The following is a 24,303-nucleotide window of genomic DNA, read 5'->3' as shown; positions in this document are numbered from 1 at the left end:
GGCAGGAGCAGAGGGAGAGGAAGAACGTCTTAAGCAGACTCCATGCTGAGCATGGAGCCCAATGAGGGGCTTGACCTCAAGACCCTGAAATTACAACCTGAGCCAAAACCAAGAGTCTGATGCTTAACTGACTGAGCCACCCAGGTGCCCCCAAATATGATTTTCTAGGTGTGCCATGATGTGAAAACGTTAGGAAGTACCAGTCTGTTAAGTAACAGGAAATCGTCTTCCAGGGTCAATTGAAGCATAAGCTGTGCCTTGTTTGAGCAGCCTCTTGCTTTAAAAAGTTGAGTTTGAATTACAGGGGAAAAACAGGGACTCTCCATTTTCTCCCAAGGTCTCCAACTCCCCCCAAAACAACTGAGTTTTGGATCAATAGCTTAAAAACTTTCAGGGCTGCCTGGCCTCCTAGTGCAAGTTCCCCGGATACAGTATTTTAAAAACATGTCTTGGAGAGTTTTGATGACTTGATAAATTTGAGAAATGCAGCAGCCCCTGCAGCCGAGCACATAGAAAAATTCTCGACTGATTCTGCTCATTTCCACCTTCATTCACTAGGGGCAAGATTTCCCCTCCAAGCCCCCATCCTCACACATGGGGTCTGAGAAACCCTATTCTTTCCCAGGACTTCTGGATGCAGACTCTGCAGGTGATGGTGCTGGTGTGGGCCCATCCCCTAGGACAGCTCAGCTCAGAGTCCCTTCCCTGAGCTCCTGGCTCTCTTGATGGGAGGTTCTTCTCACTCCTCTCTGAAACCTCCAGAATCCTCTAATCTATGTCTCTGCTTTGTCTTCCCCCAGCCCCAGCCCCAGCCCCAGCCTCATAGTGTTTCAGAGCAGGAGAGCTCACTCTGCAAGCATGCATTTGAATCTTTCTCTGTGGGACATGGTCCCCTGGTGTTTTTGTTGGGTCTTTGTTTCTGCTTTGATGTGGACATTACATAGGAGAGCAAAGCAGATAGGACATTACATTAAAAAAAAAAAAACCTCACAATTTAATACTGTGAGATATTTCTGAATAAATCAAATAGGAAAGCTATAGGACTTATGAAGAACATCATAAAATTTTATTGAACATAAAATAAGATTTGAACACATGAAAAGACTTACTATGCCCTTGGATGGAAGTCTAAATACCATAAAAAAGTCAATTTCCTCAAATGATATATTTGTAATGCAATTCCAATTAGGATCCCAACGGGGATTTTTAAAAAATGTAATTAGATAAATCTTCATGGGGAAGAATAAGTGCCCAAGTATAGCCAAAGAAATTATGAAAGGGAAAAAACAGTCGTTAAAAGAGAAAGCAGAAGCAAAGTGTTAAATATCTCTATAACTCAGGTAGTGAGTTCATAATGGGTATCATTATTATTATCTGCATCATTATTGTTTTATGAAACATAAAAATGTTTCATAATTTAAAATAAAAAGTTAAAAGACTGTGTATGAGTTAGAGCTATGTTCAGCTGCACATTTTAAAACCCAAAAATAAGAGTGGCTTTTAAAAACCTCTCTTACTGTATTTCTCTCATACATAAATTAAGTCTAAGAGTAGAGAGCTGAGGGGCTTGTGTGGTGGTCCCCAGGGCCATCAGGGACCCAGGCTCTTTTTCTCTTTCTGTTCTACCATCTTAGCACATGACATCTATCCTCAAGATCGCCTTATGGCATCAGCATCAGCCATTGTTTGTTTTTCTTTCTTTCTTTCTTTCTTTCTTTCTTTCTTTCTTTCTTTCCTTCCTTCCTTTTCTTCTTCTTCTTCTTCTTCTTCTTCTTCTTCTTCTTCTTCTTCTTCTTCTTCTTCTTCTTCTTCTTCTCCTTTCTTTTAAATTTAAATTCAGTTTAATTAGCACACACCATTATTAGTTTCAGAGGTAGAATTCAGTGGTTCGTCAGCTGCATATAACACCCAGTGCTCATTACTTCAAATGCCCTCCTTAATGCCATCACCCAGTCACCCCATCCCCCTACCCACTGCCCCTCCAGCAACCCTCAGTTTGTTTCTTATAGTTAAGAGTCTCTTATGGTTTGCCTCCCTTTCTGAAAGCTTTTGCCTTATTTTATTTTTTCCTTCCTGTTCCTCACGTTCAGCTGCTTTGTTTCTTAAATCCCATATATGAGTGAGATCATATGGTAATTGTCTTTCTCTGACTGACTTACTTTGTTTAGCATAATACCCCCTAGCTCCATCCACACCGTTGCAAATGGTAAGAGTTCATTCTTTCTGATGGCTGAGTAGTAGTCCGTGGCATAGATACACCACATCTTTATCCGTCCATCCGTCGATGCACATCTGGGCTCTTTCCATGTTTAGGCTGCTGTGGACACTGTTGCCATACACACCGGGGCAGCCATCGTTTCTAAGTTCAGGTGTCAGGAAAGAGGAGGAAGGAGACTTCACTGAAATCCCACACAAAACTCTCACCCATGTTTCTTTGGGAAGCATTTAGTTCCATGGCTACACCTAAGGGAGAGACACTGAGAAATCACTTTATTCCAGGGGCATGTGCCCAGCTACACATTTACCTATATTTTTCTCATGATACCTCTGTGTGACTTGTGGGACGTTATTTGGTGGTGTGGGAAGAAAACAAAAGCTTCAGGAGGAACTCCATTCAGTGAGAATATGTGGGCAACAGAGGAGCAAACAAAAAAGCTAAACCATTTTAAGGTGCTCGCTTAAACTTTCCCATTGTACCTGAAAGGGGAGGAAGGAGGCCTTGTAACATCCTATCATTCATCTGCCGAGTTATTTGTATGGCTTGGTTGTCAAATAGTGATTTCACTCTCATAACTCAAGAGAATCCTTTCCTCATGACAGCCTCACTCTAGGTATGTTTTGCTGGCTCTGCAGAGAGCTTTACACTTTGTAAATTGTTTGCTACAATTGTTTGTAGAAACTCATGTTTCAGATGCCAATCCCTGTTTCAGCTTAACCCTTACTATGTGGCCTGTGGGCCCAGAGCTGTTGGAACAGCGTCTCCCCATCTGGCCGCCCCCACCCCACCCCACACCCCCTCACTCTCGGGTGCTGACAGGAGCCTGCAGTCACACGACGTTGCAGACCTCGCTTCTGGAGTTAACCGTGTCTTTATAAAGAGCTTTGCTCCCTGACCACAGTTGAGCCCAAGGCAGTTTCGTAGAAGCTGTTTACTGCTCCTGTGTGTCTACCAGAACCTGCCCTGGCCTTCTGTGCTAAGTTCAGGGGAGAGTAAAACCACCGCATAAAGATGAAAGAACTTGGTCTCTAGAGGACTGTGTTTCTAATATCCCAGGTATCGGTTCTTTCCAGCCCTGAAGGGAGGGACCAGGTCAGGTCATTTCGTGACGTCCTTTCCTCCTCCATGGCCCCATGTCCTCTGTTTGCTACTCTGCTAGCACCACACCCCGGGTCCTGCTGTGACAGCTGAAAGGTCACCTCGGCCCTGAGGATTCTCCTGTGTGACCCTGCAGGCTGCGTAGTAGTGCTTACCCAGTGTGAGCTCTCAGCGCCGTGCCCAGCTGAGTGCCCCTGAGTGCTGGAACACGCTCGAGCAGAGAGCTATGGCACGCACTTGTTTCATAGGGAACTTTCATCCTCTTCTGCAAATTTTCATTTTTAAAAATGCAATGAGATACCATATGTCCCAGATGGAAACTCTGAGGGAGTGCGCTGGGGACTGTCCCACCACCTGACTTGGCTGCTCTGTGTCAGGAAAGCTGTGAATTCATTCACATTTAGTCTCTCCATTTGAACACTTAAAACCTATTGTCATCAATGCTACCTTTACGAGTAGAACTTTGAGAGTGACCTTGTGGAGTGCTACATCAAGTGACAAAATCTTCTCCTTGGAATTCTTGTGTCTGTAGACTAAATTCATATAGAAATGAATTTCTAGAGGCTTAGTCATACACATATAAAAGTTTCCTGCAACAAAAATGTTCAACTCATAGCTATAACATTCTCATTACTAGAGTTAGATGAGATACAGGGGGACCGGGACACAGTTTACTAACAAGCTATTCACTTACATCTTCGTATCTCAGCCCCAAAACACATTCACTTGAGTGAGTTTGGGGTCTGACACTGAGGAATATTATTGTGAAGCTTTGGGGGGGCGGGGAGGCAGAAAATGATTACTCTGCGTACGTATTTCAGAATGTACTTTTAACCATTCTGGGAACAATGGAAGTGACAGGAAATCAAACTTCAAAATCACCCCACTGCTGAGTCATTGGGGAGAAACAGACAGACTAGCTTTATTTTTGAGAAGTTCTCCAGGATATTTCATATCCAGGCAGAAGAGACTTAATCTTTATTTTAGGAGCTCCTCCAAAAGGCATGCATCCCCGTAGCTGCACGATCATTTACAGTGACAGGCATCATTACGGAGCAGTCTGAATTCATAGGAGTTCTATCTTTGGAGATGCTCATAACCCTTGTGTACCTCTTTTCTCTTTCAGTATAATAAGGTGTACAAGAACCTAAAGGAGTTTTCTCAAAATGGAGAGAATTTCTGCAAGCAGGTCACATCCATTCTTCAGCAAAGGTACAAAAAAAAAAAAAAAGCATTTGCAATAAACAGTTCTTCCTCTTTAGTTGCAGCTAGTGATGTGACTGGAGGAGTGATTACAAGCTGTCCTACCTTCCAGAACTCGATGTTATATTCTGGTACTTGAGAGACTGATTTGAAGGGTGATTCTCCACTATTGCACATTTATCATTTGGGTACCACAAAAATCAGGAAACAACAGGAAGTAATTCTGCTTGGGAGGGCTCAGTCAAGTCTCTTCTGATTTCTCAGACTGAGTTTATCACCCACTCCTGGGGCGCTCCGTGGTGCCTAATGTGCACGCCACTGTTGTGCTTCCCACAGGGATGGCAGGTATGAGTTGACGTTTCTGTCTCCCCTGCAAGGGCAGGGGCTACGTCTTGCTCTTCTTTGTGTCCTGAGTGTTTAGAGTCTGGGCTTTTGACTCCCTCCATAAATGTCTGATGAATGAAAAGTGACCATTTGCAGTATCACCTTGTCTCAATACTGGGTGTGATCATGCCTCAAGGTGGTGACTAGGCTACAACGAGCACCCTTAACTCAGTCAAGAAAGTTACAGAAGTTCCTGCTTAGGGCCGGCTGGGTGGCTCAGTCAGTTGGGCATCTGCCTTCGGCTTACGTCATTTGGGGACCTGGGATCAAGCTCCACATCTGGCTCCCTGCTCGGTAGGGAGCCTGTTTTTCCCTCTCCCTGCCTTGCTCTGTCTGCTTGTGTGCTCACTTTCTGTGTCAAATCAATAAATAAAATCTTGCCATCAGGCAAGTAAAGGGTGTTCTTGGAATACGCAGAGTAGGGCATTTCCATCGAAGGTTAGGACATAGAAAATTGTGAGGACAAATCCATTGGCCAGCGTAATAAAAGATATAGTGAGGGAGCATACGGGGCTTCTTTGAACTAAGGGTTCGGTCTCATAAAATACATTCAGTGAGTACTTGTAGGTTAAATGAATAAATAAATGAAAGATAGTTAAGGGTTTATTTTCTTATTATCACCCCTACATTACTAGAGCAAGGTCTTTCCTGTCCTTGGATAGCAACAGCTCCAGACATGGTGCTTACGAATCCGCTGGAATGTGGCTCTGCATGGCAGGTCCGCATTAGCACTTGGCTACGAGAGACAGCCTCACAATCAAGCTTTAAGTCCAGGTAATGCTGCACCTCCGAGCTCAGCTGCTCTAATTGGTGGCCACGGAAAAGCGCAGTTGTTACCGAAACATCATTTTGCCTGGTAATTCTGCAATTCGTGGTCATGCTTAGCTTCTTTTATCCGTTTAGGGGCTTCAGTTTCCCTTTGTTTGTAGTAGCCAGAAACACACAGCAGCTCCTAGGATGCCTGATGTCAGTCATCGGGTTCACTTTAACACAATCACAGATCGGATTTAAGGGACAAAGGCACATGCCCAGAAACTGTTTATGAAGGTTTGGTCCCCTGCACCCTCACCGCTAGGCTTTAAAGAGGCTTTCATGGGAAAATCAATTGTTCCTCTGTAAAGAAGCTTAAGATCGGTTTTTCAAATTGCAAATACCACTGCTCTGGACATTAAAAAGTAAATAAATAAAAAGAAAAGAGTAAAACAAGGAAGGAAGTGTAGTTGGTTGTTGTTCCCTCCAGGGTTCATTGCGGATGCTGTCAGCAAAGGAAGAAATGATTGAAATGAAACCTTGATAAATCCTAACCCACCACTGGCCTGGGTGATCTTAACTTCCGCAGCAGCTTCAGCTCTTTTTTCCCTATTGAAGACCTGCACATGCGTATTATTAGGCAAAATGTCTTATCTGTACTCCAAGCCGTATATCCAACACTCTGTTGGATATTTCCATCTGGGTGTCCCATGGAATGGCAAAGTCAACTAACCAAAACAGAGCTTAGCAGCTTTTCTCCAAAGCTTTTCACCATGGTGTCTGGTGGGACCTCTGCCCACCCAATCAGCCCAATACCTGGGAGCCACCCATGACTCCTTTTTCTATCACACCTCAAGATCAAGCTTCTCTCTTTTAAACACCTTTTATATCTATAGCTTTCTTCTCATTTCATGACCTCTGTCATTGTTTTGGAAAAAAAAAAATCTCTTAACCTGTTCTTCTGTCTAGGAGTACCGTCTTGAAGTTGCATAGGTTGTATACTGCACAAAGGCACCTGGTTGAGGGGCTGCATGAAGGCAGAAATCTAACCCACTCTGCATCCTGGAGCCTTGCACCCTGGCTCCGAGCTGTGTCTTTTCAGGGGATCTCCTTTTTCTAATCCAAACAAAGTTATTTGGACGAGGGAGCTGGCAAGGGCCCTGTCCCTGTGTCTCTAATGCATCTTCCACTCTGTGGCCATGACCCTCTTTCAGACTCTTCAATGACTTCCAGACCTTCAGTATAAAATTCAGCCCTCATGATATTTTATAAAAGGACCTTTGAGATCCAGGCCCTGGCTTCTTATCCAGCTTGTCTCTCTCCATCTATCCATGAGCCCCTGCATCTATTCAACCACTGGCAGTCACTGCCCCCCCCTGCCCCCCACCATGGGTCCTTTCCACTCCTCCCATCAACTCCCACCCACCATCATGGGTCCCTGAATTTGTGCATGCTGTATCCTCTGTCTGGTAGACACTTCTTCACCTTGGTTACCAGTCCCCATTCAATGCATCTTCAAGATTTGGTTATCCCACTCATGTGAGCCTCCCATCTCAAAATGGCACCCGTCAGAGATGCATAGAACTAGTGCTCATCTCTGCTCTAGATCCTACCTCCCTATACTGTTATAATCTGTTCACTTGCCTGTCTCCTCCACTGGAGGCTGAACTCCTTGAGAGTCTCTGTATCCCACGTGACCAGCACAGAGCCTGGCACAGAGCAGACATTCCATGGATGTTCACTGAGTGAATGAGTGTGTTAATGTAGGAATGACTTCAGGTGCTCATCACTTTTAAGAAGTTCAAGTTAGGCTATCTCTGAGGAGGGATAAGTGCCAAAGAAATTTACTTCCATGGTAAATAGAATATTACTTTGAACAAAAGCTAGAAAAGAAGGACAAAAACACTGCAGACACCATTTCTCCAGCACAATCTTCAGATTAGGCACTGTGTTACATGTGCCTTATACTTGGTTTCTTTTATTTTTTTAATTCTCACAACCCAGTGCAGTGTGAACGTGCTGTCATCCACTCATAATATACAAATGAGGATGTGGGAAAGAAGATCCATTTTGATTTCTGCCCAGGCTTGGTGGAGGGCATCTGCCAAGTGGGCAGGCAGTGTGGGGCACACCACTGCGGGTGTTCCAACGTGTGCAAGGGTCCTGGTCCAGCTCCCTTCAGAGTCTTAAGGTCCTCCATGGGAAGGGACAGCAGTGGCCGCTAAGCCCAGTAGCATCTAAACCTAGTAACACAGGATTCAGTGGGAGCCCTCAGGGGCCACTTCAGGGAGTGAGGAGAAGTTAGATGGGCAGGGCTCAGCTCCCTTGTCCTGCTACTGCCATGATATCAGAAGAGCATTTCTATGATGTGGAAGATTCTGTATAAAATTTTGTTTTCGGGCTCAAAAGTTTGGAATAAGGCCCTTCTTGTCCATTTTTCCTGCCTTCTCCCAAGATAGCACTTGCACCTGGCTCCACTGACCTCACTTGGTTCAGGAATTACCAGGCATGGAGAATCTGAAGTTCCAGGGAGAGCTGTGCACTCCCTGGGCGGGAAATGGGTGGCAACTGAGCGGCACTTTCACCCTGGACACCCAAGGAGGGGTCGTCCAGGTCTGCTTCTCCCATTTCAACTTCTCGGAACGTTCTTAGCAGCCAGAATTAAGGCAGTCTGAGGAAGTGGGCAAGGCAGGCTAGCCTGAGCTTGAATAACAGGGCCTCCGTATAGTAGTGTCCTTTAAGTGGCTAATAACTTTTAAATATAGCCTATTTGTATGATGGGCTTGGGCCTGTCTTTCAAAAGGCCGACAGCTAAGCCTGGGGTGGAAAATCTCAGCATACCAGCCCCCCACGCTGGAAGGTGCTGCTGGTGGAAAGTAGGCAACCAGAAATGGGGATGATTCGCGAACAAAGATTGCAGATTACTAAAATTCCTTCTTAATTCCTAATGAAGGGATGGCTCTGTCACCTGCTGCTTCCAAGCTCAAGAAAGCTTTCGTTCAATTTTAATTAGTTCCTCATAGACACAGGGGCCAGCCACAGCCTTTCTTTCTTCCTTTCTTTTTGTATCACTTCTTATCATCTTAATTGTACTAGAGCAGGATCTGCTAAAATTGGTGACAGGGTCACTTATATTCTCACAGTTTAATTTGTGCTCTATCTAAAATATTGAATCTGGTGCCACCTATTTTTCCCCCTCTCCTTTCTTTCAAACGTGTAATCTATTTTAAAATCTAAGACAAATGTTGGTCTTTGACTTATTGGTTGGTCCTCATTATCACTAATGAAAATTTATTGACCTGGCTCCACATGCTGAGAGGGAATCAGAATATAAATGGATTAAAAATCAGTGCATGCCATTTCCCTGGTTCGGGATCTTTAGGGCTCCCTGGACTATTCTGAGCCTGAGTTACCCATTGAAATGCGTATATACACACATCATCAATTTTACATGTGCCAAGACAATTGCTTGGAGAAGAAATCTCAACTCCTGTCCTCTCTGATAGCCAAAGGGCTAGAACATCAAGCACGGCGGCGTTCTTACAAGCTTGTTTCTGATGATCTTAATGAGAGAATGAGATTCTCTGTCTCAGTCCCGAGGCTCACCCAGCCTCTCTCAGCTCCCCTTGCACGCGGGGCGTCATGATACAGCAGCTCCCTTCACAGGATCCAGAAGACACCAACGTAGGTAGGGGGGGACCTTGCCACCTTGGCCTTGGGGAAACCTCGGGGTCAGTTCCTTTCTGTCTAGCAGGCATTCTGGAAGGAGACACACACACACACAATTAGACATAAGCTCAGAGGAGCCACATGCCAGTGTTTGTTTCGATTTACAAATGTTCCCACTGGTAAAAGCAAAAGCTCTCTGTGCTGGCCAGTTGGATCACGGCTTCCTGGAGCAGGTGTCTCTGGGGAGGGATTTCGCCTTAACCTCTGCTAAGATGCAGGCCTTTCCCGCAGGCCGCAGGCACCCTCCCCGTACCCACACCCATCCTCCTGACACCCCCACGCCCATCCTCCTGACCCGTTGCCTTTCACTTCCTTCCCCCTGGCAGGGGCCTCCGCTCAGGATTCTGACCGGGTCATTAGGGTGGAAAATGCAAGAGCAGGTGCTGGCAGCCTTGCTAGGTCGGTTCGGAAGCTCGGTCTACACAACCCGCCGGGGATGGTCACGGTCACGGTCACGGTCACGCTGCAGGTGGAGAGGCGGGGACGGTGTGGTGCCCCGTCCCTCTGGGCCTGGCCTCGGGGAGCTGCAGGGGTGACAGCTGATAGCTCGGCTCCCCGCTTCCCGCCGCCTCCAGGCCTGGAAACAGGCTCAGCTGGGCTCGGGGTGCAGGGAGGTCCCCCGCGGTGACCCCGGCACCGCCGCCGGGGTCTCGGCCTCCGTCTGCATCTGCAGCCCCCCCCCCCACCTGCAGAGGCAGGGACCCAGAGCCCCCACACCGTCCCCTGGACAGCCCCAGGCAGGTGCACGGGCTGAGCTCGTGTGTCGCGCAACGGGTCGGGGACAGGGGCCAGCCCGGTGGGGGTTGTCACGGCCTAAGGAGGACGGGACCTGAAGCCCTTGGGTCGGTGCCTGGCGCGCTGCAGTGCCCGGGGAAACCTTGGCTGTCGCTGCTTCGGCGCAGACGGAATGCAGGCCAAGTGTCAGCCACGCATCACAAAGGATGGCAACACATTCGTCCAGAGACAAAAAAAAAAAAAAAAAAAAAAAAAACCTGAAATTTTTAAGCACCGCCCCACACTGAAAAAGTACAAACCCTGCCCGGTGCTGTGCGTGGCAGTCGCATCTCTAGCTGCGGTGCCCCGAGCTCCCGCCAAGCCCTGGGGGGCCTGGGGCCTGGAGCAGAGGCGGGGGCTCAACGCGCAGGGCCAAAGCCAGCAGGACCCTCTTCCTTTCTTGACACCGAAGCCCAGCTTCCCCCCACCCCCCAGGTGACTCTGATTAAGTTAACAATTTTAAGGAAAGCAACACTTCCTTCTGGCAATTGTCCTCTTTTTGTCTGCTTGGCCCCTGGGACTCCTTGGACAGCCTGCAAGAACATTCTGAGAGTGAAACCGAATTCCGAGGAAAAGGCTGTGCCCCACGGCGTTACCTATCCTGTTAGAAGCCATGCTGAATTGTCCTGGAGCTGGTGGATGAGCAAACTGTGGATTCTTTCCCCCATACCTCCCATCTCTGTATATTTGGGGTGTTCAGAGTGTTTAGAGATACTTTGGGTATGTGATAATCAGAAAAATTACTATTTATTAGGAACTTGTGCCTTGCACGGAGCTGAGCAGTAGGAATGCGTCATCATATTGATGCTTTCTGTGCTGCTTCCAAGTAAGAATGGAAAGCTGGAAAAGAAAGTCCTGGAAAGCCCTCTGGTTAGCGATGGACTAGGACAGGGTTTGTGTCTAGCTACTGTAAAGGCTAGAAAGCCCTGAGCGATGCATCAGGGCAGGAATATATCTAAATGGTTTAAAGTTTTCAAAGGTGGGAAAAACAAATATAGCAGAGACCAGGTAAGAATTCTAGCCAAGATCTGATGGGAAGTCCGTTCATTGATTTATTCATTCAAGACATACACACCGAGTGCCTGTTATGTGCCGGCACTGTTCTAGGTCTAGAGATATAGCAGTGAGCATAACAAATCCTAGCCCTTGTGGAGCTTACATTTCAGAGGTGTATATGGAATTGTTCATAGAAATACACTGAAACCATGTGATGTAAGAGAGCGGTAAATTCTAGGAGTTAAATAAAGCCATAGGGGAGAGTGACAGCGTAGCCTCTGAGCTAGTGCTGTTTGCACAAGACCTGTTAGGGTTTATATGAAGATGCCATGTGGTTATGTAGCAGAAAAACTACCCAGCCACAGCAAGTGCAAAGGCCCTGAGGCAGGATGGCCTTAGGCCACTAAGGAGGAGCAAGGGGATGAGGGGAAATCAGAGAGGGAGCCAGGAGTCAGGTTATACAGGTCAGTCCAGCAATTGATCTAGTCGTTCAGCCCCTCCTAGGCTTCGATCACACATTTTAATCATCATAAAACCTCTTGAGGTAGGTGTGATTACTCCCTTTTAGCAGTGCCTAACGCCACTCCAGAAGTGGAGGTCTGGGCTTCTAGAGCATCTAGGTTCCATCAAGGTGATGGTCTTTCCCAGCTTGCTGCTGACCAGCATTCTCTCTCTCTATCAACTGGAACATACTCCTAGAGCACAGAAAAAAATATTTTTAAATGGAATGAGATATTTATTGGCTTCATTATTTTAAAGTATTTGCCATACCCACTCCATTCTTGGGCAAGTTCTGATTCCAAATGTCATTTTCTGCACCTAGGCCTTAACATGCACTCTACAGTGACCTTCTTTCTTTCAAAAAGTGGTAAAAATTTTTTAAAAAAGGAGAACACAGCTTTACTAACAGGGACAGCTGAATAGAAGTTTAGCAATAGATCAATAGCTCATGTTCTCTGGATTCCATTTTATGAAACAGAGCTATCTTTCTCTGTTCAATCCATAACACTGAATCTAATTTCACTGCACTAAAAAAAATGCAGGTATTAAGTTAGTTACTAGGGAGCTCTGGGATTGTTTTTCAAATGAAATGAAGTCATAAATAATTCTAAAGATATGTTATAATAAAAAAAGAATTCAAAGACTAAAATCTATGCAACAAAAACAACAACAACAAAAAACCTGCTCTGGTCCCAATTCAGAAGGAAAACAATACAAATTGAACTTAATTTCCTACATTTGTGTTATCTTTAGTGAAAGTGAGAAGATGAATAAGAGTATGTCTTTATGTTATCTATAGATGGGCCTATAAGTAGGACACGGTAAAATCAGCTTAAGATAACAGTGATTCAATCTATTCAAAAGAACCAAGGAGTTTGCTTTTGGAGGCATGCCCAGATTCCCTACTGGGTCTTGTCCTGCATACAAAGTAACAGAAATTCATTTTCTAAATCTGGTTTTGTCCACTTCTGCACTTCTCCATTAAAAAGCTACTTCTTGCTTTTCGAAGAGCCGCCGGGTTGAGAGGAGCTCGGCCCTCTCCTCTCCCTGCCACGATGTGTGCTCGTCCTTTGGCATCGGTGCATTCTGCAAAGGGGGAGTCATCTGGCAAAAATGCCACATTGCCTACTGTGTTCAAGGCCCCCATTCCGCCAGAGACTGTGAACTTTGTTCACACCAACTTGTGCCAAAACAACAGACAGCCTCCCAACTGTTCGTGAATTAGCAGGGCTTCAAACAAGTGTTGAGTGTCCGCGTACTGGCAGAGCTATGGCTTGAATGCCCACATCCTGAGGCACTGGGATTCACTATTGCAGCCAGGGTACTTTTGGAAATATGTGTCATGGGATCCTTATGTTTGCACCATCCAAAATCTGGCACCATTGGCACCACAGAGTGAACAAATCCAGAAGCGATATGTCATCTGCTGTGCCCTGGGTGCCTCAGCCTTACCAGAGCTGCTCCTGTCTAAAGGAGGATGTACTGAGGAAGTTCCTAAACTCCCTTTGGTGGCTAAAAATTAAGTTGAAGGCTACAATGAGACCAAGGAGGCTATTTTGCTTCTTCAGAAACTTAAGGTCTGGAATGATATCAAAAAAGTATGTGTGTCAACACATGAGACCTGGAAATGGCAAAATGGGAAACCATCATCATATCCAATGTGGGCGACCCTGCATTATCTATAATGAGGACAATGGTGTCACCAAGGCCTTCAGAAACATCCCTGGAATTACTCTACTTAATGTCAGCAAACTAAACCTTCTGAAACTTCCTCATGGTGGGTATATGGGATGTTTCCAGACTTGGACTGAAAGTACTTTCTGCAAGTTAGATGATCTGTATGGCACTTGGTGTAAGGCTTCCTGTCTCAAGAGTGACTACCCTTCCCATGCACAAGATGCTTGATACACACCTTAGCCAAATCTTGAAAAGCCCAGAGATCCACAGAGCCCTCCGAGCACCACGCAAGAAGATTCATCTTGGAGTCCTGAAAAACAATCCACTGAAGAACCTGAGAATCCTGTTGATGGGAAACCCATATGCCAGGACCACGTGCCTGAACACTGTTCTCCGCCAGGTCAGGCGGCACACACTCTGGGTGCATATGGCAGCAACATCACTAGAAGCCAGATCAGATGAGAAGGGGCTTCCCAGCAAGCAGCCTGTGGTAGGAAAGAAAGGAAAGGAAAGACGCCTGTTGGTGTTAAGGAGCAGAAGTCTTCGGTGGGGAAAAGGCTGCCACGACCCAGAAACCAGCAGCTGAGAGGCCTGCAGAAAAGAAACCCACCCCAAAGACAAGAAGCCCGCTGCATAAATGTACATTTGTTTCTTCTGTAAATGTGGAGTCTTTTCAGACAGCTAATTTTGAATAAAGACTTGATCAAGGGCAGTGAGAAACAAAAGAAAGAAAAAAAACCCTACTCCTTCATCATAATTTATCACTTTATTGCCAGCTATTATCATCCAAAACTAACCCGATGGTGCTGATGTCCCAGAGTAAGTAGGAAAGCCTTCCATTGCTTACTCCGGGAATTAGTTAGCTAGGGCTGCCATCACAGGGTACCATGGCAGACTGGCCATCTTAGATAACAGCAATGTATTGTCTCATGGTTCTGGAGACTGGACCATGTCTGAGATCGGGCGTTGGCCAGGTTGGTTGCTTCTGAGGGCTGTGAGGAGGAATCTGGTCCCTGCCGCTCTCTCGCCTCTGGTGGTTTGCCACCAATCTTTGGGACGTCCTGGCTTGTAGATGCATCACTCCAATCTCTTGTCCTCATCTCTTACATGGCATTCTCCCCACATGTTGGTCTCTATGTCCAACTTTCCTCTCTTTTTAAGGCCATCTTGGATCGGGGCTCACCCTGAGGACCTCATCTTAGTTAGATCATCTGCAAAGTCCCTATTTCCAAATAAGGCCACATTCACTGGCTCTGGGGGTAAAGGCTTTAACATCTTTGTGGGAGTACGAAGGGCATTCGATTCAACCCATAACACAAGTGTACAAGGAGGTTAAATTAAAAACTTTCCCTTTGTAGGGTCCTTTTGGAGATCCTTAAGGATTTCACAAAAGGATCCTTAGAGTAAAGAAATTATCTCTTTTCTTTGTGTAGACACTGCATCGTCAGCCTGAGCCCTCACTCATTTGTGTGTGTGTGTGTGTGTGTGTGTGTTTGACATCTGGCCACAGCATCCTATCCATCAATTATCCCTTTGCTAATAGGGCAAACTTGGAGATTAGCTATGCCAAAGGACTTCAGAAACTGGCAGTCAAGTTCAGCAAAGTATTACAGAGCACACAAAAAAAGTAAGTATATGACACAGGTAAGGCAAAAATGATGACTAAAAGTTATAAAAAGTGGGACGCCTGGGTGGCTCAGCGGTTGAGTGTCTGACTTTGGCTCCAGGTGTGATCCTGGGGTCCTGGGATCGAGTCCTGCATCTGACTTCCCATGGGGAGCCTGTTCTCCTTCTGCCTATGTCTCTGCCTACATCTCTGCCTCTCATGAATAAATAAATAAAATCTTAAAAAAAAAAAGTTATAAAAAGTGACATATGTACGATTCCAGCTTCCTCTTACAAAACGTGGTGCGTAATGTGAAGCCTGGTTTACAGTTCTTGGGCACTCACTGTGTGCCAGGCCCTGCGTTAAGTGCTTTTACAGATACTCTCCTTTAATCCTCTCAGCAACTCTTAGCAAGTCTTATTATTGTTCCCATTACAGACCAGGTCTTGAGGATTGGAGAGTTTAAGAAGATGGCCCCAATTACACAGATAATAAGCGGTAGAACTGGACTAATCTGGTGCCCTTATGACTCCTGAGCCTGTATCCATAATAAGCCTCGGTGATGATATGTTACTTTGGAAGCAGTGCCATTTCGTTGGAAGGTCTTGGAGTCAAGAAGTCTGAATCCTGCTTTATCTCAACTCCATGACCTCTGACAAGTATCCGGGCCGCCCTGCGCCTTGATTTCCTTCATACATTAGATGGAGTAGTGCCATGCATTTCATTGTGCATATGTGCGCAAGTCTGTGTGTGGGGGTGTATATTATATGAGATCATATATGTAGAGATTAGCACATCAGGTCCTGAAAAACTGGTGCTTCACATTTTCCTTATTATATTTCAGAATGAAGTTGATTTTTTTCTTTTTGAGGGAGAGAAGAAAGATACTGGATATTCTAAAAGATATTCTAAAAATGGTCCATTAACGATAATTTGTTACAAAGCTTCTTGACCGATGCTCGCAGATGTCACCGCAAACTGGCAGTGCCATTGCAAAGACCTCTTTTGATGGTGAAAGAGAGAGGGAAAGAAAGAAGAAGCCTTCTGGATCTCACATTCTTACTCCTCCTTAGGCATCGTCTGTAACAGCAAATAATGGCTTTGAAATTGTTTGACTTTGAGCTTGATTTTTAGTAAGTAGACTGCAAAGCAGCCAGTATAGCAGAACGGTTGAGTATAGACTTTATTGACACTGCCCTGATTTAAATTCTACCTCTACCCCTTATCAGGTGGGTGAATTAGGGCAATTTATTTTATCTCTTGGCGTGTATTTAAAATGGAAATAGAACCTATCTCATGTAATTGCCACGAGGATTAAATGAGATAATACAACAAATGTGTTTAACACCTGGCATGGGGTTCATTATGACTTTGATTCTAATTACTTGCTAAAGAATGAGAGGTGTAGGGATGCAGGGACGTGTGTCTAATTGTGCTGCAATCCTAGCATCTGGCATGGATGCTCCCAAAGAGTTGACATATCCAGAAAGTTTGGTTAACCAGGATTACTACAATAATATTTAATAATAAACAGTAATTTGGGCTTTTATCCATACCCAAATCTGTGTTGTATACATAACCCGATTTATTCCTATTTTGAAAGATCAGTTGAGCGAGAGTCAGAGAAATCAAGTGATCTTTCCAAGGTCACACAGGAAACAAAGACGCAGACACCTCTGAGGCCGAAGCTCTAGACTTTCTGCTCTGCTGCTCAGCTCCTCTGAGGACCAAATGCCAGATTCTCTTCTCCAAAGGGTGCCTGGGTTCCTTTTCTAAAAATCAACTCTATTAAAGTTTAATTTACATGCAGTAACCAGCAGCCTTCTTAAGTGTATGGTTTGGTTGATTTTGATAGATGTATACGCTATGTAGCACCACCCAAATCAAAACGTAGACATTTTCATCACATCAAAAGATTCTTCGTGCCTATTTGCAATCTTTTCCCCACCTAGGCAACCACTGATCTACTTCCTATCGAGACAGATTTGTTTTGTGCTTTTTTCAATTTCCTATAACAGGAAGTCTATACTAAGTAGTCTATCGTCTCTGGTCTTGTGTCTGGCTTTGGATGCGCAGAGAATCTGGCACCCTCTGGTCTAGCTCTCCGATTCTCTGACGGCAGGGTGCAGGCTAAGCCACTTGGAGGCAAAACCTCTGCACCCTCCTGATTTCAGCAGTGGCACGGATCTGTCCCCTCCCCTCCATCCACGTCTACACAGGCCTCTGTTCCTGAGGTTTATTGATGCAATTGAACTGATCCTTCTGGCTTCTGAAGGCCAGTGATGTGGGCTGCTGCGAGCTATGCCCCTTCTCTGGGAGACTAGAGCATCAGTCTTCCTCATCCCCACCCTGGGCCCCTAGGAGAGGGCAGTGTTCTCCTTTGGCTAAATGGAGACCCTGCTTATGAGATGACAAAATATATGAGCTGTTGTCCTAAGAGCCAGCAGGGAATGGTAGCTGGGCCCCAGCCCCAAGAGCAGCACATGGGACATCCCAGGGCCCTTGGGTCCTCTACCACTTGACTCTTCTGAGCCCAGCTCGGCTTGTTCGCTGGTGAAATGAGCCTGCTAAGGGTGTCTTTAGGCCTCCCTACCCCTACCTCGCACACCAGCTTCCACCCAGGCCACATGTTTGATCACCTTTGGCTACTTTATTTCCCTGGTTTCCTACAGGCATGAAATGGAAAATGAAAATCGAAATGAAAAACGACAGAAAAAAAGCCGTATATGTAACGACTATAGTGCAGTCAATAAGTTGGCAGGATTTAGTCCTGTGGACAAATTGAAATAAGATTAGGGAAACGAGTGCAATTTCTGTATGTAGTGAATCAGAGGTGATGCTGTATTTCTCAGACTTTACTGGAAAAATGACCCCCACTCTTGTCTCCCCCCCCCCCCCCCGCCCCTTTTTGCTTCCAGCTGTCTCGTCAGTGCCTGGGCCTGGGTCTCAGAGGGCATGAAGTCAGCGGCGGACCTACATCAGTGAGTGCTCCACCCGGGCTCGCTGCAACCCTAAGGGGAGGCACGCACATTTACAGTGGGCGCTACAAATATTCCTCTCCAAACTTGTCCTGAATAGATAGGCTAGAACACGCCGTTTTATTTCCCCAGAAAATAATTTGGAAAGTAGATATAAATCCTAATACTATGCTTGTGTGTCTTTTATGTTCTATTTCCAGAAAACTTGGCAAAGCAATTGAGTTGGAAGCAATAAAACCAACTCATCAAGTCCTGAGTGTACATGAAAAGAAGAGAAAATCAGTGAGTTAAATCTATCTTAAAGCAAGTTTCTGTCTTTAACCCAAGGAATAAACCGTGATCGAGTGTGATGCTAGCTTTCAGGAATTGGTCATAAAAAGAAACAAAAATTCAGGATGCCTGGGTAGCTCAGTGGTTGAGCATCTGCCTTTGGCTCAAGTTGTGATCCCGGGGTCCTGGGATCGAGTCGCTCATGGGGCTCCCTGCATGGAGCCTGCTTCTCCCTCTGCCGTGTCTCTGCTTCTCTCTCTCTGTGTCTCTCATAAAACACAAATGGATAAAATCTTAAAAAAAAAACAAAACTCAAGATTTATGTATAAAGATGTTTGTTAAAGCATTGTTTATGATACTGAAAAACCAGAAACCTCTTCATCATCCGAAAATAAATTATGATAAATTCAAGCAATGGAATATTAGGCAACCAGTAAAAATCTTGTGACAGAAAAATTTAATGACATGGAAATTTTTTCACTATATAGTGTTAAATAAAAACGATCTCCATTTTGTAAAGTAAATATATGGAATCTCCCCAGAATGTTAATAAGAATTATTTCTAGATAGTGGAATTCAAGCTTATTTTCATCTTATTTTTAGGGCACTTTTTATATTTCCATTGTTTTTCAATGAATTCTATTCATCATTCTATTCTTTTTGTAAACAGAAGAATTATAAATGCAATATTTAAAAAGACATGTTTTTCTGTGCTTAACAGTTTAAGATCAGGTAAAGGCAATAATAGATATAGTCCTCAAATTGTCTTAAAATTGGAAAAAAGGGAAAAAACAAAATTAAGCAATTCTTTTGGGAGCACCTGGTCTTCTAGTCTAGCATATTGTCTAGTCTTCCTGTGTCTCTTTCCTTCCAGGACAATTTCATCTTTTTATTATTTTTTAACATAGATTTTTAAAATTAAAATTCAGTTAATTAACATATAACTTATTATTGGTTTCAGAGGTAGAGGTCAGTGACTCATGGTCCTCTGTAATACCCAGTGCTCATCACATCACTTTCCCTCCTTAATGTCCATCACCCAGTTACTCCATCCCCCCACCCCCCTCCCTTCCAGTGACCCTCTGTTTGTTCCTTGTAGTTAAAAGTCTCTTCTGGTTTGTCACCTTCCCTGAGTTCATCTTATTATTTTTCCCTCCCTTCCCCCATGTTGCTCTGTTTTCTTTATTAAATTCCACATATGAGTGAGATTATATGATAATTGTCTTTCTCTGATAGACTTATTTTTCTTTTTATTTGAGTGTTATACTGTCGTTAAGCACTTTAAAATATATTTTTAGTTGACATAAAGGGATGTTTAATAAACACAACTCAATTCCGATAGGGTGAGGTCATGGTCCCAGTTGTGTCAAGGCCAGGTCCAGGTAAGAAGTTCAGAAGCAGTCACCCCTTGGTGGCCCTTTGTGAAGGGGTAGTGGCTAGGGGCGGTTTCAAGTGACCACAGCCAGATAGAGGAGCTCCTTAAGGTAATAAATTAGTAAGATGAGGGAATCTGTAAAAGCCCTGATGGAAGAGAAATGATATAAAAACATTTTTATTCAAATTCATTAAAGTGAGTCAGGAAATGGAATTGATGTTTGTGTGGACATATGTGTGTTTGTACCAGAATGGATGTTCTACTGAGGGCTGGGGTGATGAGGGAAATTTATAGTAATTATTACTAAGTAATATAATCTTCCACCTTTGCAAACCAACTTAATAAAAACCAAACACCAGTCATGTATTTCATTAATTACAAAGTGTTTTTCATATCCCATAATAATATGATTATCACTAGCATTTCCTTAGTACTTACCATAAATTAGGCACAGTAACACGTCATTATCATAGTGCTTTGAATAATTAATGTCGTGATCCCTCAAACTGCTGGTCCAGTTTCATAGTCTTTATTTCAGCACTGCCCCTCCCCGCTGCACCCCTACCACCCTGGTCCACTCACTCACAGAAGATAAAAGAGGAGAATTTTTTTTTCTGGATGCCTGGCTGACTCGGTCAGTAGAGCATGCAACTCTTGATCTCATGGTCATGAGTTCAAGCCCCACATTGGTTATGAAGCCTATTTTAAAAAAAGGGAAGATGAGAATTTTTTTTTGAAGGGAATTTGTTCTGCATTTTACGTAGAGTCAAAAGTGACATAATGCCCAAAATTATTTTCATTGTGCTTGTTAAAATAAATTGTATATTCCAAATTCAATCAGTTGGACAAAATGGAGGCATTGCTAGGCATCCCATGCAGTTGAGTGATTGCTGATCTGTGGGCCTGGAAAAAAACATCTATGGTCCAGGAAAAAAAGGTTCGCTCTCACTTAAGTCTGATCTCCTTGAGGGGGTTGCCTAGATATATTTTTATTATTATTGTTACCATCCCTCTGGCTGTTTAAAAGCAGGAGAAAACGGGATGCCCAGGTGGCTCAGTGGTTGAGCATCTACCTTCGGCTCAGGTCTTGGGATCTTGGAATCTGGGATCAAGTCTCACACTGGGCTCCCTGCAAGGAGCCTGCTTCTCCTTCTCTCTCTGTGTCCCTCATGAATAAATATATAAATCTTAAAAAAAAAGCAGGAGAAAAGTTAATTATGATTAAGAATTCAATCTCTGCAATTACAACAGTATTCACTTCAAGGGTAATGAGAGACTTAGAATTAGCATGGCCAGGACCGTATGGATTGTCACGGTGCTCAAGTTTGGGCCACATGGAATGATGCTGAAGAAGTGGTAGGTCTGGAAATGACCCCAAACCACACAAGACTCCCTCCATGCAAGTTGTGCACATTGATGTTTTTACAAGTTTTTATATAGAGTTACCTGGTTTACACGGAAAGGGTTATTTTACCAAATGCATTCAAGCTAAATCCTGTCCAGAGATTTTTGACATGAGAGAAAGGTAGTTTGGCTACTTTTCTCAGGATATACGTCCATTGTAGGATTTTGGAATTCCTATGGATTGTGATAGTGATTGTACCAGAATTAACAAACAAGCCAGCACCGTGATTCAACAGAAAGACAGCAAAAGAAATCATTTTTATTTTTTTTCTGTTCCTAGCTTGATAACGAAGTTGAAAACGCAGCGAATCTTGTCATTGGCAATTGGAATCAACAAATCAAGGCAAGTATACATATGAATGCCATTTATGTAAACTCAGTTTTTAGGACTGAATCTTTTTGCTTTTGCACAAATGTGATTGTGTGTTTTGGTGTTAGTATTTCTGAGTGCTAACTGCAGAGAAAAATGTTTCCTCACCTGAATTATTATGTAGATATATCTTTCAACTAAACTGATAGCACAGCAGGGCTCTAAATATGGTTATTATTCATAGCTAACAGACAGCATTTATTGTGTGCCAAATGTTATATATTTATATATTCAACCATTGCAACAACCGCCACACCACCACCACCCACCCCCTGCCACCAAAAAAAAGCCAACCCAATGTGGCATGTAGCATTTGACAGATGGGTGGGGAAACTGAGACACTGAGAGATAAGTAATTTGCCTAAAGTTGGTTAACTGTTGAACCAAGAATTGTTACGAGTCGTTGGGTTCCAGAGTCATTACTCTTACCCATTACACTACACTGACTGCCTCTCTGTATAATCTGTAACTTAGAGCAAGTGACAAATGCTCTCTGAGTTTTGGATTTATCATTTGTAGAAGGGCGTTCGTGATCTCTGTCTCGCTAGTGAGAGGAGTACTGTGAAGGGTGAGTAGCCATATGTAAAGGGGAATACATATATTGATTCCACAAATATGTATGGTCCACTTCTTGTACTCCACTCTGTACTAGGACATGGTTCCTATTTTCAAGTAATTTAAAATGTAGTTGGCTAGATAACATATGGGCAGGAAACAGTAAATGAATTCTAGGGAGAGGAATTATGATCTGGTGTGAGAATTTAGAGCATATCATTACAGGTTCTTATGCAGAGAGAATAACAGATGGAACCCATATATATGTACAGAAGATAATTCTAGAACAATCCCGTTTAGGAGGAATTCAAGTTGAAAGAACTAGAGGCCAGCAGAGAAGGACTCTGCTAAGAAAACCCACTGATTCCCCCTTTGAGAGAACTTGTGCTCCAAAAGTTGAACTCCCTTTTCATCTCCAGACTGTCGGTGCCCAAAGAGAACTTTCCCCAGCAGACAGCTGCTAGTGGCAAGAACCAGAGAGACCCTCAAAAATAGGCAGCCCCAACTCAGCCCTCACTGTTGCCTTTGAAGCTCCTGCTGAAATCAAGGACTCCATAAGACCAAGGACATTAATAAGAAATGTTTGAGATAAATGGATTTCTATACCCACAACATTAGTACTGGTAAAAGAATGCTCACGAGAATCACTTTTATAATTAACGTTTAAAAGTCCCATAATCACTGTCCAGGCATTTAGTTTTAGTTTTGCTCTTGATTGATTTTATGAGTTTTCTTAAACAGAGTTTGTTTAAAAAAATTTTTTTAAGTTGGTTCCACACCCAGTATGGAGCCCAGCATGGGGCTTGAACTCACAACCCTGAGATCAAGACCTGAGCTGAGATCACGCGTCAGATGCTTAACTGAGCCACCCAAGCGCCCCAAACAGAACTTGTTTTTAAAAATCCATTCTCCAAATATTCAGCTTTCACGGGAAATTCAAGATAATGGACCGAAAGAGAGAAACCATGCTCGGCAGCTATAATTGCCTCCCAGTTGCCACCAAGTAATTTCTCTAACTGCAACGATTTTATTTTTTTTATGAAGAGTGACAGAGAAATTGGAGAACATAAAATTCTTGAGCTCTAATGATTTTCTCCCCCGTTACAATTGAAGGGTTTCAGCATGTCAGTAATGAAGTGTGATCTATCTGGGAGACAGAAATGGCAGCCCTAAAGTTCCCAAAGCTTCCCTCATGCTCTCCCTTCTCTGTGGCCATGTGACTGTAGGCAGAGAAAGAGGGTCCCTGAGCTCCTTGTCCCTTGAATTCACTTTTGCAGAAGCTTCGTGGGTTGAGAGACATTTGGAAGGCTTTGCTTCTGATTCCTAAAGAGAGAGGGAGCTTCTTCCTTCGTTACCTGGTTTTACAGTCCTTATGACCTTGATGTGCAAAACTGAACACACTTTCAATCAACCCAGCTCCTGAACAGGCTGGATCCAACTCAAGCCAAGTTCTGTTTGTTCATTTTATCTCTGGAGCACCAGCTTCTGCCAAGTTGGAACTCTTTAGGATAGGAAACGATCACCTGGGTCGTAACCCACTTTGAGGTTTGAGTAGGAGGATTTCGAATGCTTCTTCCTTCCTAACAACCCCGCAAGCCTGCCCCCCACTGCCAATGCAGCCCTGAAGCCTGGGTATCAGGAATGAAATCACCCCTTTGCTGTAAGTTTTAAGAGAGCATCTTAAAATGACCTCAACTGTGGCCCAGGCCGATTTAAAAGAATGATGCAAGTGGTCTTCCATGTTTGCTGCGATGTTTTTGTGGTAAAGCCGTTCCCTTCCTGATGCTAGCTAGAACAATGTTTTGGAGGCTTGTGGGCCTTTGTGATTTGGAGAAATGTATAACCCTCTTGAGTGTACTCGATATAATGAAAAAACATACAGTGGTTTCAGGGCAAAATGTTAGCCACTGTGATGTTCCAGGCAGATTTTGAGGTCAGGGCAGAAATAAAGAACTGGAATTACACAGTCCTTTAAGCTAGCACATGAACATGACTTGTTCCAGGACAGAAGAGGTTTTCTCTTGATATCTGTTTCTGAGCCCTTTTTGCTTTTTTTGTATATTTTTGACTCTAGGCCAAAAAAAAATTAATGGTTAGTACCAAGAAGCATGAGGCACTCTCCCATCTTGTAGAAAGCTCCAAGCAAACTGTGACTAAGAAGGAGAAGCAGAAGGTAACCCGTCATGGCCGGCTGCATGCATGTGGCTTAGAGATGGATTTCCTCCTCTGAGCTATGAACACAAGAGAACTGGCTGATTCGCTGCTCTGTGTGGGGTCTCTGCAGAGCTGTCGTGTGGCGCAGTTATGAGAGGGATCCTAAATCCTTCCTGGTCCACATATATTTTTAAAAGGTATTATTGACAGATGATAAATTAGACCAAGGGTGTCCAAATTTTTCCACAGGGACCCTATTAA

General features: G+C 44.1%; 1 protein-coding gene and 1 pseudogene across 9 annotated transcripts in view; both read left to right on the top strand.

Moving 5' to 3' along the window:
* The window catches only part of NOSTRIN (nitric oxide synthase trafficking), a 56,046-nt gene that overhangs the window by 5,585 nt on the left and 26,158 nt on the right, over positions 1-24,303 (top strand). For 2 of the 9 annotated variants that reach the window (XM_077883632.1, XM_077883636.1), the window contains exons 2-8: positions 4,443-4,528; positions 5,539-5,677; positions 14,874-14,957; positions 17,855-17,917; positions 18,115-18,196; positions 21,244-21,306; positions 23,963-24,061. In XM_077883632.1, coding sequence (XP_077739758.1) covers positions 4,483-4,528; positions 5,539-5,677; positions 14,874-14,957; positions 17,855-17,917; positions 18,115-18,196; positions 21,244-21,306; positions 23,963-24,061 — 576 coding nt within the window. In that variant the 5' untranslated portion in view covers positions 4,443-4,482. The other 7 variants (XM_077883633.1, XM_077883635.1, XM_077883634.1 and 4 more) reach the window with 7 other exon arrangements.
* On the top strand, positions 10,584-14,847 carry LOC144304962 (large ribosomal subunit protein uL4 pseudogene; annotated as a pseudogene).

Source organism: Canis aureus, chromosome 34 (assembly GCF_053574225.1).
Source record: "Canis aureus isolate CA01 chromosome 34, VMU_Caureus_v.1.0, whole genome shotgun sequence".
NCBI classification, from domain to species: domain Eukaryota; kingdom Metazoa; phylum Chordata; class Mammalia; order Carnivora; family Canidae; genus Canis; species Canis aureus.
The sequence above is the reverse complement of the archived record's forward strand: the minus strand, read 5'-3'. Positions and strand labels throughout refer to the sequence as shown.